The sequence below is a fragment of the Nansenia antarctica genome (assembly GCF_963989245.1).
Source record: "Nansenia antarctica genome assembly, chromosome: 2".
Classification (NCBI taxonomy): domain Eukaryota; kingdom Metazoa; phylum Chordata; class Actinopteri; order Argentiniformes; family Microstomatidae; genus Nansenia; species Nansenia antarctica.
The window spans coordinates 77179757-77195843 of record NC_137675.1 but is presented as its reverse complement, the minus strand read 5'-3'; the positions used below and the strand labels follow the sequence as shown (position 1 = coordinate 77195843).

The 16087-nt window shown below is 45.5% G+C and overlaps 2 protein-coding genes across 2 annotated transcripts; one reads left to right on the top strand and one right to left on the bottom strand.

Annotated features, from left to right (window-relative positions):
- Nucleotides 1-19: 19 nt before the first annotated feature.
- Nucleotides 20-2846, top strand: LOC308150945 (neoverrucotoxin subunit alpha-like). The gene is made up of 5 exons (XM_080523737.1): nt 20-887; nt 1215-1410; nt 1613-1710; nt 2307-2391; nt 2531-2846. The coding sequence occupies exons 1-5, from the start codon at nt 261-263 to the stop codon at nt 2650-2652; spliced, it is 1128 nt and encodes a 375-aa protein (XP_080379863.1). The 5' UTR covers nt 20-260; the 3' UTR covers nt 2653-2846.
- A 1643-nt stretch (nt 2847-4489) lies between these two features.
- mcm5 (minichromosome maintenance complex component 5) lies at nt 4490-11503 on the bottom strand (the record flags this gene model as incomplete). Its single annotated transcript, XM_080523909.1, has 16 exons — nt 4490-4591; nt 5099-5226; nt 5389-5531; nt 6076-6204; nt 6527-6639; nt 7048-7224; nt 7452-7517; nt 7849-7992; nt 8272-8383; nt 8645-8819; nt 9030-9199; nt 9378-9533; nt 9651-9823; nt 10195-10323; nt 10989-11115; nt 11328-11503. 16 exons carry the CDS (start codon nt 11501-11503, stop codon nt 4490-4492), a joined length of 2220 nt encoding a protein of 739 aa, XP_080380035.1.
- Nucleotides 11504-16087: the final 4584 nt, after the last annotated feature.

Genomic DNA, 16087 nt, shown 5'->3' with positions numbered 1-16087 from the left:
AGGCCCAGGTGATAATAGACGTACCCTATCAGAAGAACAGTTTCAAAGCACTGCGACTGGATCAGCCAACCAGAGCCAGCTTCCTGTCTGGACTGGTGGAGGTGGGAGGAGCTGCAAAATATCTGAACCATCCACTGCACCACTTCCCGGTAACTCTCCACTATAAGAGAACCACTAGACTGGATCAGCTGACTCCCTCCCTGTTAGAGAAGGTGACTCGTCCTGAAGTGATTCAGCAGCAAACAGCCACACATGTGGTCATGGCTGTGACATACGGAACTCAGGCCGCCCTCCTCTTTAAGACAGACCAGGTTGAGTGGAGTAATGTCATTAACACAGTGGAGAAGATGATTCCACTGTGCACAGCAGAGGATGGAGACACTAAACTAACTGATGCTCAGGAACTCCTTCTCTCTGATGATCTCCCCTGCATGTACTATGGAGATCATGGAGCACAGAGGGAGGTCAAAGGTCACAGACAGATAGTTGATCTGTGTAAGTCCCTCCCTAAGCTGCTGGGGCCCAGTGGAAAGAAGGCTGTTCCCCTGTCAGTTTGGCTCTGTCCTCTGAAGAAGCTGCACCCTGCAGCAGCCTGTGTGAGGGAGATCAGTGGAGGCCTGCAGCACAAGGTAGAGAGAGTGATGGAACGCTGCAGACATTTAGAGAGGAGATGTGACAGGATGATGAAGTTTAGCGTTAACAGTTACAGTCCTGAAGTCGTCAGTATAGTCCCGGACCTGAGACAGAGTGCTCTCCAGCAGAACAGAGTCCAGATCGGGAGTGTTCTGCTGTCTGTGAGGTCTGGGAGAGAGGAAGAGGAGGTACTGGGGGAGGAGCTGGATAGACTAGACTCTGTGATCATGTCTACAGTCATTGGGAGAAAGGAGGTAATCAATGCATGTTTACCATTCTTGTGAACTAATATGCCATCATTATACTGAAGTAAAACAGCTGCTGAAACTGCTTTCAGTGTAGTGAGCATGAAAATAATATATTGGAAAATCCAGGCTTATTCTGATAAATCTTGCAAGATTAATAAAAAAAATCCAGGTTTATTTTAATAAATCTCACAAGATTATCAAAAAATTATGTTGATGGAATACCCCCCAGGGCTAGTTTGTGCACTTTTTAATCAGGTTTGCTTTGTAACAGCATACTGTAGTCTGATATGGTGTAACCTTATCTCTTATATTGTTGGGTTCCCGAATGATCAGACACGACTACAACAACAAAGACAACAACAACAACAACAACAACAACAACAACAACAACAACAACATCAGCAGGCAGCAAAGGCAGGGTTCAGCTGCCCTCCTGACATCACGGCCCCTGCAGGCATGGAAAGCCCCATGGCAGGACCCCCCCTGAACCTGCCAGGACAGCAGCTCTTCAACTACAGGGACAACTATGGTGAGCTGTCCTACCTACCCATTCATCAGTCAGATACCAATCTAACCACGGATACATTGTACATGTTGTTGTGAAAGCGACCCAAAATTACTTATAGTACCCTATGTACCTTTTAGTAAGCTCTTTATTTCAACCCAGAGCATACAACTGCATCAGTTTGGTGATGAATCCTTCCCTTTGTCTCTCTGGTTTGTGTACACAGGCAGCAGCCCAACCATCAGCATGATGGGAGAGCCTCAGAATCCCATGATGCAACAGCATCTGCTGGACATTCCCATGTTCCTGCATACAAAGGAACAAGTACGCCTGATACACCTTAGTGAAAACACCCCCTTATAACTTATATGTAATGACTTACATACAGTATAGGGATGGGAATTGATAAGATGTTATTGATACTGATTCCATTATCGATTCTGCTTATCGATTCGATCTATTCCCTTATCGATTCCTGTGTGGGGGAAAAAGTAGGCCATGAGCAATGTTTAAGTGCAGTAGTTAATAATACAAGAGAGAGGTAGAGAGTCTATTCAGGTTTCGGGGCTAATGTTTACCTCGGGATTGTTGCTCGCTCGATTGTTGCTCGCTCAATGTAGTGCCCACTGCCCTATCATTCAAAGCAGATAGTAGGTAGCAGACTTGAGAGCACACAAATTTGGCCCTTTTTTGCCTTGCGTGAAAATTATCGGTTGATAGGCAACTCAATGTCTGGCAGTAGCAGCTCCGCAGTTAGAGCTGCAGCAGAAAGCCGCAAGCGTGAGAGCCACAGCAGCTCTGCCACGCACACACGCTGCTGAGGTACAGGTCGGCGGTGTGGACCGGGCCTAAGACTGAGTGATCACTTCTCTCTCACTCTCTCTGTCTCTGTCTCTCTCTGTCTCTGTCTCTGTCAGCAGAAGTTGCAGGACTGGCAGAACTGGAAAGTGAAGCAGAACAAGGATCTGCTGGCTCTCTACAACATTAGCGTCATTGCGTCTCAAAGTAAATTACCTGTCTCTCTCTCTCTCTCTGCCTGGACAGATGAACATGAACTAAAATAGGACAATGTTTGTTCATAAAAATTGTTTGAAAGCTAAACATTTGTCATGTGAAAGTGACTATTTTCTCTTTAAATGAACAGGGAGCCAGCAGGCAGACTGGCTGGTCAGGGGTAGCTCCACAGACCCAGCCCTACAGACGCACCCCAGGAACCGTTCACCTCACACCTGTGTGGAGGGATACTGGGAGAAGACGTCTCTGTGACCTGTATGCCAATAAACCTTTCTACTTGTTTCACTCTTTTCCTCCTTTATGTCATTCAATTAGCTGTATCACTCTTTTAATGTAAAAATAAGTTGAATCATTAATAAGAATAAGAATAAGAATAAGAATACAATATATATTACTATACTGATACTGTATGGGAGGGATTAAGTCAGATTATTAGCTTGGTTTCACTTCACTATAACATGTATTTCGCTGTCTCTGTGACCTGTATGTCAATAAAGGATTTTAGCTTGACTAGTCTGACTGTGTCCTCCGTCCTGAGACATCCACTGGTCGTACTGGGAGAAGACCTCCACCCCATCAGCTCCCAGGAATAATAAATGAAGAGAACAACATCCACAGTAATTACAGACCCTCACACTACTGGGAAAATGAACTATATCAGGGTGGGGATCAAACCAACTCAGACTGGATACCACTGAGTTGTTGTTTCATCAAATAACCCATGTCATGTAGTGAGAGGTGCATTACCATGAATGTCCATACACAAACTAGCCTCCAGTGAAGTATGTTACAGTGAACATACTTATTTACAAGTCCCTGAGAGGAAAAAACAGTGGTCCTCATTCACTATTCTTTTTTCATGACTGGACTTCTTTCAGGTTAAAACCGTCTGACTTTCAGGTGTAAACAAGTGAACTTTCCCTTTAACTCACCAACTGCCAAAGAATTCCTGAACATTCGCCACCTTGGTTGCCGAGTGTTTTATGTGGTATTTACCTAGTAATAATACTTTGATTGGCTACAAAATGATGCATCAGAATTTATGAATTCTTTCATTGAAAATAGAATATTTTGGTCAGTAAAAATATTATTTTTGTTAAAGATCAGAAGGGGCTGTAGGAAAGGGTCGTGTGATGTCAGTCAAAATAATTTTAACAGCCTGAATTAATTATTTAATAAGATAAAAGAGGTTGGCTATCTGCGTCACCAGAACCCCTGTCAGTGTGTGTATGTGTATGAGTGCGTGCGTGCGTGCTGCTGTATGTGTTCAAACTGCATTTCTCAACTTCCTTAATGAGAAGGGTCACCATTGCAACAGTTTTTTAATCTGGCTCCTATCTTCCAGACCACTGTGATGTCACTATCAGAAGGGGATTCTCTTCTTGCTTCTTTTTTTCCAGATTGGGTTATTAATTTAGAAAGTACATGTTTTAAACACAATGGAGGATAGAAGAGAGGACACAAGGACTTGTGTTCCTAACAATTGAGAAATAGCCCTCGACCACTCGCGTCTGAACTGAGAAGATCAGAGGGGAGGAAACTCAGTCCCGCAATGAGGTCTGAGAAGAGAGGAGGAGGAATAGAGGAAAGACTTGAGATGAGAGAACATTATACCATTATTATTCTATCCAAAAGGGGACCAAGACACGCATCCAGCTACAATCAAGCTGACATATTAGCAGGAAAAAGCTGGTGTAATAATTTTCTAAATATTTTATTTAATTAAAGACATGTGCATACCTCAAACTGCAGACACCAGGTTTATTTATTTTCAGTACATAAACATATCATGAACCATCAATCCTTTTTTAGCAATCTACAGAGCAAAACATCTCATCCAACCTTTCCCCAGACAAAACACTATCTGAGTATAATAGTTTATACAAAATGGCCTGCAGGACATAACATGTTTGGTCTGAGAAGAGCGATGATACCAACCATCACCAATATGTGATGTCACCAGTTGAACTTGAGATAACGTTGTTGTTGTTGTTGGCATGGAAACACATGAACAGCAAATAATGCTCTTGCTCAAACTACTATTTACAGAGTCAACAATGACGATGCATCCTGCCTGCGGGTGTGGGCTCTACTTGACCCTGTAGAGAACCTTCCTCTGCATGCGGTGCTGCAGCTCCCCCCTCCTCATCATCAGGTGGAGGACCTTGTAGATGGACTGCTCTGGATACTTCTGTATACGGGAGGGGGGTGGGGGGGGGGTTGAAAGGGAGAAGCGAGTGGTCAATCAGGAAGTTCATCACGCTAACACAGTCCAACATCTCTAGCGCCCTGGGCCAAGCATTTGAAAACACTTTAATCTGGGTCAGAATTGTTGCTATCCAGGACTGGTAAGAGCTGGCTGATTTCCCGCAATCACTACTCAGCTACTCAAAGCCAGACAGAAATGATGACCCCTGGGTAGAAAAAAGGAATCCGGATCATTCCGGCACATCATGTCAAACCCAAGTAGTACAGGCCTGTCTGTACTCCTAATAGACCAGTCCTGTACAAACAACCGGATTTAAAACCATTTCAAATGTTGAGTGTTTCCCTGAGTTTGCCTGGAGTGCCAGAGGGGCGTGGTTAGCACTTTTGGGACTTTTCCATTGGTTCAATTGCATCAGGCAAACAGAATCGAGGACAAGCAAGTATTTGAACTGCTAATGGGCCCTGGTGTGTAACAGTGTAACTAACGGACCTGCTTGGTGAAGTCCTGGATGATGCTGTGCTCCGACACCTGGGAGCCGATGGCAAAGCGTCTCTTCAGCTGCTTCTCGATGCGCGAGATCATCTCCTGGTCCTCCTGGGTCGTGAAGCCCTCCACACCTGCAGATGGGGGAGGGGAGAGGGTTTAGGAACCAGCATTGCCAAAACTCTCAGCTGTGATAATGCCTACAGATGTACATGTCAAACGCATGAAATAAAGGAATGATTGGCAAGAGTGGGCTTCCCTTCGTCTCATGAACACACACACACACACACACACACCTGAGAGGCTTCCTGACAGCGCAGCGTCCAGTGTTGACACCTGGAAGAGCCTGAGGGCCTCGTCCACCTCCTCCTCGCCAGCCACCGCCTGCAGCTTCATCTTAGCCAGAGACTCTGCGATACGCACCACCGCCTCCAGCTGCCTGTGGGGGGCGATAGCGAGTTGGTGAGCTTTAGAACACATTTCAGGGTCCGCTCATAAACAACCCATTGACCTGCCCAACCCCTAGACACTAGTATATCTGAAAGGATTGTACTCTAGTACCCTTTGCCACTATCAAATCCTTTTAAATCTACTAGGCCTGGGAGGTAGGGGCAGCGTGTTGGATTAGAAAAGTTAGACAACGCTTATGGAGACTCATAGTTCCTTTACTTTTTCCAGTAGACATCTGATACCTGCTATAGTGCTGTACAATTGGTCTACTGTACTTCAAACAACATGTTCACCACTGGGCAGGTTGCTTATGATTCAAAGCTTATAGCTCAAAACAGCCCAATTTATACTCTTTAGAGTGATTGTACAAACCCATTAGAGGTCAGGCCGCTAAAACCAATCACCCAGTACCACTGTGGGGGGCTACCTGATCTCTCAGTACCACTCTGGGGGGCTACCCGTAAGGGGCTATGGATTTTCTCTGGACAGAGTCAGTATGGAGTATGGATATACAAGAGGCAGTGTCTAGGTACCTGACAGTGATGGGGATGGAGGCCCTCCTCTCGCTCTCTCTCTCGTGCTCCCTCGCCCCGCTCCTCATCACCACGTATCTGTTCTTCAGCTTCTCAGCCGCCGCCGCAGACAGACGTGGGCCGCATTTCCTGTCAGGACACAATTGACCGTTACACGCCAATACCGCCAAGCAACCTGTGGATTGGGTTGTCGTTGGAGATCCCGCACTGTCACTAGAAGCCTGAGGAATTATTGACTTTTTTTCTCTCCCCCTCTTAGGGCTGGTCAGGGGTAGTTCCAGTTTCTGACTGTCTGGAGTGTGGAGGACCATGCAGCGCCACCTTGAGGATCAGCTTTGAATTACAGGTTTATATTCTATATATATTATATTCTAACAGGTCAGGTGATGAAGACTTTCTCAGATCCATAACTATGACTGCTGCTCCCGCAGAAGAGGATGTTGAGACTCACGTTCTGGCGTAGGAGATGAACTTCTTCAGCGTGGCCAGTGAGATCTCTCCCTCCACTCCTTCAGTCTGTGTGTGAGCACTGAGGTGGACGTTCATGACGTGGCGAGCCAGGATCTGAGAGAAGAGGGGGGGAGAAGGGGTTAACACACTGGCTCTGAGAGAGGGGGGGGGGAGAAGGGGTTAACACACTGGCTCTGAGAGAGGGGGGGGGGAGAAGGGGTTAACACACTGGATCTGAGAGAAGAGGGGGGGAGAAGGGGTTAACACACTGGATCTGAGAGAAGAGGGGGGGAGAAGGGGTTAACACACTGGCTCTGAGAGAGGGGGGGGGGAGAAGGGGTTAACACACTGGATCTGAGAGAGGAGGGGGGGTTAACACACTGGATCTGAGGAGGGTTGGGGTCAGTGGAGTTTCATCGAAATTACAATTAAATGTTGGCAAATAACCTTAACCCCCCCCTCCCACCCCAACCCTGGTCGGGTCCCAACAGCAGAACATGGCAGAAAGACCATGTCCCTCACCATGTCTCTCTCCTGGTCGTGGTGGTCCTTGATGATGAAGATCATGTCGAACCGAGACAAGATGGTGGGCATGAAATCGATGTTGTCCTCTCCCTTGGTGTCGTCCCAGCGACCGAACACAGAGTTAGCCGCCGCCAGCACCGAGCAGCGTGAGTTCAGGGTGGTGGTGATGCCAGCCTACAGACAGGGGGGGGGGGTCAAAGTTCAGATTATCAATCGACTGCAACATGATTAAAGAAATCTACGTATCAAACTCCAACTTATTATTTTTGTTTGAATTGTCCTCATATTTTAACAGTCAACACAATATGTTTCAGGATGTGAACAGCAATAAAGTTATAATCATTGGACAACCATTTCCGTTTCCACTACCGGGCAGCGTCGACCACCAAATCAGACGTTACCTTGGCGATAGAGATGGTCTGCTGTTCCATGGCTTCGTGGATAGCTACCCTGTCGTCCTCTCTCATCTGGGGGGTGCAAAGACACACAGTTCAGAGTTCGCTCAACAGTATTTGCTGAAATTCAACTCAGTTACACAAACTGTGTAGAGTGTTGAAAAACTCGCTCAAAGACAAAAGTCCTCTTTTATCTTTGCTTCTATAGTTTGATCTTTGCTTTCACTGTTCACAGCTTTTGTTTCAACTTCTACACCTGTAATACTACTTATTCTACATTTGTGTTTTTCAAAAAAAATTCTCTCAGTTTTTACCCATTATTCATGTAAAGCGCATCGTGTTGCATCTGTGTATGAAATAGATGCTATATAAAGACAGTTTGATCTCATCTGAGGGCTTTTACCTTGTCGAACTCGTCGATGCAGACTACGCCACCGTCGGCCAGCACCATGGCCCCTCCCTCCATGATGAAGCCGCGTGTGTGGGGGTCCCTCAGGACAGACGCTGTCAGACCAGCAGCACTGCTGCCTTTACCTGAGGTGTACACCTGGGGGGGAGGGGGAGGAGAGAGAGAGAGAGGAAGAGGAAGAGGGGGAAGGAGAGTGAGAGAGCGAGTTAGCATTTATGCTAAAACGAAGAGCTCAGCAGCACGAGTTAACTGCTCAAAAATCAGTACACCAAACTACTCTGCTTTAATTCAGGCATACAATTCAAGTGTTTACTTGTATATGTACTGAATTATTTAATTAACATGTGAATTCCCTCATGGGATCATTACACACATTATTCAGAATATACTAATCTCTGTGTTAATGTGACTGCTTACCCCGATGGGAGAGCACCGTTCCACGAACTTGAGCAGCTGAGACTTGGCTGTTCCAGGGTCTCCCAGCATCAGGAGGTTGATGTCCCCTCTACGGGTCAGTCCGTCAGGCAGTCTGAGGATGAAGAGGAGGAGGATAATGAAGAGGAGTGTTTGAGTGAGCACACAGAGAAAAAGCAACCAAAAAAATGTATTTTCCATGTCTACAAACTACAAAATAGTTTCAGCTTGCCTTATTGGCATTAGCATATTGGCACAAAGTATTTGTCGAAGTATCTATGTATTGGCGAAGTATCTAAGTATCTCAATATGGAGTTCTTTGAAGACACAATCAACTCCGTCTTTCAGGCAACAACAACACCACCAGGAACCCCACCTCTTCCTGGAGCCCCCGAACAGCAGGCAGGCGATGGCCTTCTTCAGGTCTTCGCAGCCGTAGATGGAGGGGGCGAGGGAGCGGGCCAGGGAGCCGTACACGTTGGGCGAGGACGCCAGCGCTCTCAGCTCCTCCTCCTCCTGGGGGGTGACGGACCCGGTGGCGGCTCCGCGGCCTGAGGGCGACGCCGAGGATCGGATTAGACACAACTTTATTGACATTTGACGAAAACATTCAATCATCAATAGTCTAACACCCCCCCCCCCCTCTCTCTCTCTCTCCCTCTCCCTCTCTCTCTCCTCTCTCTCTCTCTCCCTCTCTCTCTCTCTCCCTCTCTCTCTCCCCCTCCCTCTCCCTCTCCCTCTCTCTCTCTCTCTCTGCGTACCTGCTCCCTCTGTGTCCACCATGATGCCCACGACCCTCAGGTAGGAGGCGCGGATGCCGACGCCGGCACTCTTCTCCCGGCCCTGGGTCTTGGCCGCCGCCACCTTCTTTATGGAGTAGATGCCCATGATGGTCACTCTGTTCCCAGGGACCACGCGGTCACACAGGTACCTAGCCAGGGGTGGAGGGACGGGGGAGGCGGACGTGAGAATGAGCGCAGTAATGTCTCACTGAATGGACATTGTTTCAGTCAGGCGGCGCTATCTGAGGTTTGTGTGTGTGTGTGTGTCAGATGTGAGTGTGTGTGTTTGTGCGTGTGGATGCGAGTGTGTGTGTGTGTGTGTTTTACCTGTCACAGTAGAGCTGCAGGTGACGGGGCATCTCTCCGTGTGGCACGGCATCGGGAGACTCCTGCAGACGGAGGGTCTGGAAGTCGACGCAGACGCAGCGGTCGGGAATGATGAAGTACGGATCTATGGGACACTTCACCCTGCCGGCCTGCTCACTAAGAGGATGGGGGGAGAGATCAGGGAGTCAAGGCAAATACACACAAAAACCCTCACTTATGACACAAAGGAGAACACGGACACACACACACACACACACACACAGTCAGACTCACCTGTTGCACTTGCGGGGCAGCGCGTAGCCCTGCAGGCCCGGGGGCAGGGGGATGTTGCTGATGACCCCGCGGCAGCCGCGGCACTGCAGACACACCCTGGTGGCCTTGGCCCGCACGGCCGTGGCAGAGATGATGATGCCCGGGACCTTCACCAGCTTGGACACCTGCTCCGACTGCCAGGGACAGGGGGAGGGAGGGAGAGAGGGAGGGAGGGAGAAAGGAGAGAGAGTTCAGAGTGATATGATGATCAGAAACGTACATTTTAGTGATGGTTTGTTACATTTCCCCTCATTACAGGTGGGACATACATGGTGTCACACACAGAACATTACCTCCAGACACTTACCGTGCTGCTGCTTCAAAGAAGTAAAGATCAGTACAAGGGCCAGAGACATGTGCTAGTGTGTGTCAGCGTATTTGCCTGATGAAGGTCTTTGACTGAAACATTGCACTTGTTGAATTGTTCATTTGCATTTGCAAGTAGAGACAGTGTGTGGGGGTCAGAGGGGGGTCCCCAATTTTTCTCCCACAGTGTATGTCTTACCTTGAGGTTACGGATGGATGCAGAGTGTGCGTCACTCTTCAGCATGACCTGGATGTCCTGCACCGCCTCCTCCCCCTGTGGCCGGGGCCTGGTCACCTCATCAGCCACCTCCTTGGCTGCCTCCTCCAGCTGTCAATCAAAGCATCACAGGGCAACTCGGCGTTAACTTGAGGCCAGACGATTAGCATAAATTAGCTCTCCAGCTAACTCTGACACACTTACATTGATGCCAAAACGCATCATCAAATCACTTATCCAGAAAAGTAAACGCAAGCTTGTCATTGGGATATCCACAAGGCTTTTATGCACAATATAATTATATTTGGGTGGCGGACTGATGAATAATATACTTCAATGTTTGAGTAAAGTACTCCTTATATTAAATGTGTACTGTCTCTGTCAACTTAATTGCCAAACAAATATATCTATATATATATATATATATATATATATATATATATATATATATATAAAGACACCAAAGGCACTGACTGAAAGACTCAACCATAAGCCCCCAGACACATCACATTGTTGTCTCAATCAACTTGCATATTTCGCCTGTTAACTGTTAAAAACAACTCAATCCGTATTGGTTTACAACATAACTAGTCTACTGTCCTGTTGGCATGATATGTTTGTGTCTTTCAGCCATACACGTAGGCAACATTAGACACATTACATATACTCAGATTACAGAGTATAGAGCCATTGTTGTAAATAAAGTCAATTCCATTGCGACCTTTTACATAAAATATGCACGATGTGAGTAAATCATGTGTTCGCATTTCTCTCACCAGGGGCAGGTTCTCCGTGGGCAGCTTGTACAGGCAGTCTGACAGGTCCTCGTCAAAGCTGGCCAGATCCTCCATCTCAACCTCCACCCAGTAGTCGCCCAGAGTGTAGCGTCTCTTCAGATCATCTCTACAAAGCAGCAAGCAACATCAGGTCAACAATCGATTAATGATTGAATCATGGCTGCATGTGATCACAAAATACAGTCGCTAGCTACAAGATGATCAACAGCGGTTTGAGTAGGTTAGCTACATTGGCTAAATAACTTTAACGTTGCCAGATTGGCAGCGTTACCGGTCAGCTAAGCTTGTCTTGTCTCTTCCATCGTCTGATCTTCTTACCTGTATTTGTATGTGAAACCCGTGCGATCGGTTCCAACCCTGAACTGCCGAAGAAAACCACGGAATCGTTTTTTGATTTGGGTCCGTTTCAAGCCACCTTCTTCAGCGTATCCATCGCCATCACCTCCGCCGAAGTTGTCACTGTAATACACTCCTGGATCATCGAAACCAGACATGTTGCAGATAAGAAATCTACAAAGTGCTAATAGTAAATGACGGGTGTTTAACGTGCAATGTTGTTCGTTGGTTGAAAGCGCAAAACTTTTCCAGTAGAGGAGTTCGATGAGCTGCTGTTCACAATGGATCCCAAGCTGGCAGTTTCGCGGCAAAACGTCGTTATTTTCGCGCGAGGTCCATCCCCTCGCTTTGTCATTGGTAGATCGGAGCAACTGAGGCAACGATTGGCTGAAGAGGTTTTACAGGAGGTGTGCTTTGTATGTATATGGGTGGGGGCAAAAATTGGTGGCGCGAAAAGTAGAGGAAGAAGGAGACAGGAAGTTATGGCGGAGCACAGTTCCGGCATCTTGTGTTTATGTTTTCAATCACAACTATATCACTGATCACAGCAAGTGACCTACACGACAAAGCGAATACTTTTAAGTAAATCATCTTCATATATATATTAAACGTGTAAAAGAGCAAATATGATATTACCTATATATTAAAATTTAAAAATATATATCAATCCACACACAATACCCCCATAATGACAACGTTTATAGACATTTCTGAAAATGTATTCAAATTGAAACACAGAAATACTTCTTGTGCATAACATTTGCTAAAAAGAGCGACAAAGATGTCATCAACAAATCACTCAGTAAGTTGAATTGAGTCCATCTTAATGCAAGGATAATAGTTAATGTCATTTTGGAATCAATATCTTTGTTTTTATAGGGCCTCTGATTTGCATAGGAATCAATTACACACTGTGTAGATTAGGATGTCACTACCAACTCTCACATTGTATAATTTTCTCTTGATCCTGATAAACTCCTCAGTCCCTGCCAATGACAAATATACCCATAAATTGATACAGCTACCACTATTCTTCACAAGAGTGATGGTGCAGAAACTGGGAGCATCAATTAATTGTTTTGGGCCACTTGGTTATAGACCAATTTTGTAGAGTGACTGAGATGATGTTGTCCCATCGACTGTGCTTTTTCCTCTCCACCATTCAACATTTTTGTCTCCCCAGGCCTCGGTCACATTCCTGAATAGTTTTGTTCCTCTCCATTTGCTCAATTTATAATGACAACCTGATCATTGATTCCTATGCAAATCAGAGACCCTATAAAAACAAAGACATTGATTCCAGAATGACATTAACTATTATCCTTGCATTAAGATGGACTCAATGGACCCATCAGTCCTCCAAAAAAAAAGAAAAAAGAAAGTGTAGCCCCCTCTAGTGGTTGTGGCCCTAAAGTTTCACCAGCAGAGGTCAGATGTGTATGACTTGGCTGAGATAAACCCAGTCAACCCAGAGGGACAAAGGAGGACATTTCTAGTCTTAAAGAGCCGCCTGTCAAAGACAGTAAACCACTCTCTGGCTATATGCTGCTGGCATTCACATCATACAGGGAGAGGACACAAGCCCTTTTGCTGTAATTGATATTGGTTTATGTATAGACAGACATGCAATAATATGCATACCATTAAAGAATATCACGTGAATTGTTATGTATTTTATTGGGTAATTAATTCTCCCTCTATCTTGATTTGTGTGAAGTGTGTGGTGATGTATGTTTTTGTGCACTTTAAATAAAGTTTAATTTGATTTGAATCAATGGCTTAGTTGTGTCAATACTGCATATACTGTATCTAGTGGTCTTTTCTCGAGATTTAATTCATGTTTAACATCAATAATTGGTCCTTCATGGACCTTAACCACATACAATAGACCTTTTACCTCCCTAGCTATACTGTCTGCTTGCAACTGCCATTGACACGATAGAGAAGCAGTTTTCCTAAAGTTGATTTCTGGCACATCCCTGATTGAGGAAAGTAGGTGTGTGCGTGTGCGTGGGTGTGCGTGCATGTGAATGTGGCTCTTCCTGTTGTAGGTTATCATGCAAGTACAGTAAGCATCTAACCGGTTTGATCATGTGGTTCTCAGAGCAGATCAATGAAGAGGCAGCCTTTGAACGCCATTCCTCGTGTCACAGTGCTCTGGCTCTTTACATCCATGTGTTTCATTTGACTCAAAGAAGAAGGGGAGGTAAGTGAACTTTTCCTCTGACTGATCTTGTTGTTTAGTTCACTTTCTCTGGGTTTTATTCATGTAGGGCAGGTGTGGGTGCAGGGCAGGCATTCTTAACCAGTCAGTAACACACCAGATTTAAGTCACCAATCAAATTGTTGAGCGTGGAGCAAGATCCCAAAACATTTCACTATGTCAATTACAACTGTATGCGACAAGTGACAAATAGTGACAAATAAATATATATGCGACAAGTGACAAATACAATTTGGATTTGAAGTGATGCAAGGCTGCATTCTTTGAATAGTTGATCCAGATGTGTTATTGCTTGATTAGAACGAAAACAGGCACCCACATCGACCATCTGTGGAAAGATTGCACACCCCTGACATAGAGACGTTTTCATCTATGTTTGATATTCTAGAGCTGTTAAGCATTGGTTCCAGAGTGAGAAACATGACAACAATCTCATCTAATGTTTTGGTCAATCAGTGCTTCAGAGTCAAGAGAGGAGTACAGACACAAGGAGAGGAAAACAAAAACAAACATGGCCTCAAATCTTGGTGAGCGTTTATAAATATCTCCTATTGTATTAAGAGTAATTGTGTGAAATAATATATTTTTTCTTTCAATTTGTATAACATTTTCACTGTCAACAAATCAAACTTAATATTACACTTTGGGCCCAAAACTAGTACATGAATAGCTAATGTGGCATAGTAATTTGCAGTCTATTATGCACAGTCTTGAATTATAATTTTTTTTTATTTAACCAAATGGCAGCCCCATCATTTGGTTTGCTATGAAGCTGTGGGATGGGCTTGTAGAAGTTTGTAGTTAACAGTTCAGGGTTTAACTTAGTACCAAACGTATTGATAGAAATGCTAGTTTTGTGTTCCATGGGCAGAAAGGAAAAAACAGCACTTGTTGCAGTTACAGTATGCATTAAAACCTTAAAATAGTTCTAGCAAGTGCCGGTTCTGCCATTCTGTGTATCTCCTTGTGTTAATAGTGACCAAAATTCCCAATTTTGTCTCTGACTGTAGCAAACCACTTCTCTTTACAGGCACCACAGAGGAGCTGAGGGTTGTGCTGCTGGGGAGTAAAGTAGAAGGGAAGAGTTCAGCAGGAAACACCATCCTGGACAGAGAAGAGTTTAGGTTAGGGAGAACTGCTCAGTGTTTGAAGAGACAGGGAGAAGTAGCAGGGAGGCAGGTCACTGTGGTTGACACTCCAGGATGGTTGAGATATGCATTTGTTGAACATACGTCTGAGCTGGTTAAACAGGAGATTGTGCTCAGTGCGTCTCTGTGTCCCCCTGGACCCCATGCTCTCCTCCCGGTCATACGAGTGGATTTATCATTTAAAGATAAAGAGAAAGCATCTTTAGAGGAACATCTGGAGCTTCTCAGTGCTAGAGTCTGGAGTCACACTATGTTGCTATTCACCAATGGGGACTGTTTGGGAGACACAACCTCACACGTCTGAGCTGGTTAAACAGGAGATTGTGCTCAGTGCGTCTCTGTGTCACCCTGGACCCCATGCTCTCCTCCTGGTCATAGATGTGGAGTTATCATTTGAAGAAAATATCAATGTATCTTTAGAGGAACATCTGGAGCTTCTCAGTGATAGAGTCTGGAGTCACACTATGTTGCTATTCACCCATGGGGACTGTTTGGGAGACACAAGCATCGAGCAGTACATTGAGAGTGAAGGGCAGGACCTCCAGCAGCTTGTTGAGAAATGTGGGAACAGGTATCATGTCTTCAACAATAACAACAGGGGTGTTGGCACTCAGGTCACAGAGCTGCTGGATAAGATAGAGGAGATGGTGGCAGGAAACAGTGGACATTATGACAGTGGAGATAAAACAACACCACTGCCACTCAGGAGAACACAGAGCATGGAGTGGAGGCCTCCCAGTAGTGAGTATTGATCAATAAAGACAACAGACATGGATCAATAACAACACACACATTTGTTTTAAAACATTTTAAAATAAGCAGATGACAAAGAAATCCCTATACAATCATGGTTGGTACCAATCCATTATTTATTAGGATATCATATTTAATACTACTCATCTGTATCTGTATGTTTTCTTCTCCAGTGACTGGATCTGCCAGATCATCCATGAGAAGCTCTGGATATGGATCCATAAGAAGCTCTAGACTCGGTTCTTTGTTTGGATCTCAGCGCTCCAGAACCTGGTCTCTGAGTTCTGGTATCGGCTCCATCGCTGAGTCTGAGAGAAGCTCAGGACCACGGTGGCTCAAGCTACCAAAGTTCCTCAGGGGAAGACCAGATGATGGTGATACTGAAGCTGGATCAGACGCCCACCCATAGAGAGACACTTAAGAAGAAGAGAGACACCCTATTGAATTTGATATACCTGATATACCTGTATATATTCCCCATAGACCCCATATAAAAGGTCTCAATACTGAGGATGTAAAGACTGAGAGCCAGAGAGAGACACACACTTAGTCCGTTTATGCCTTGGGCCAGCCCTAGCTCCAGCCCTAACCATAGCTCCAGCCCTAACCCTAGCTCC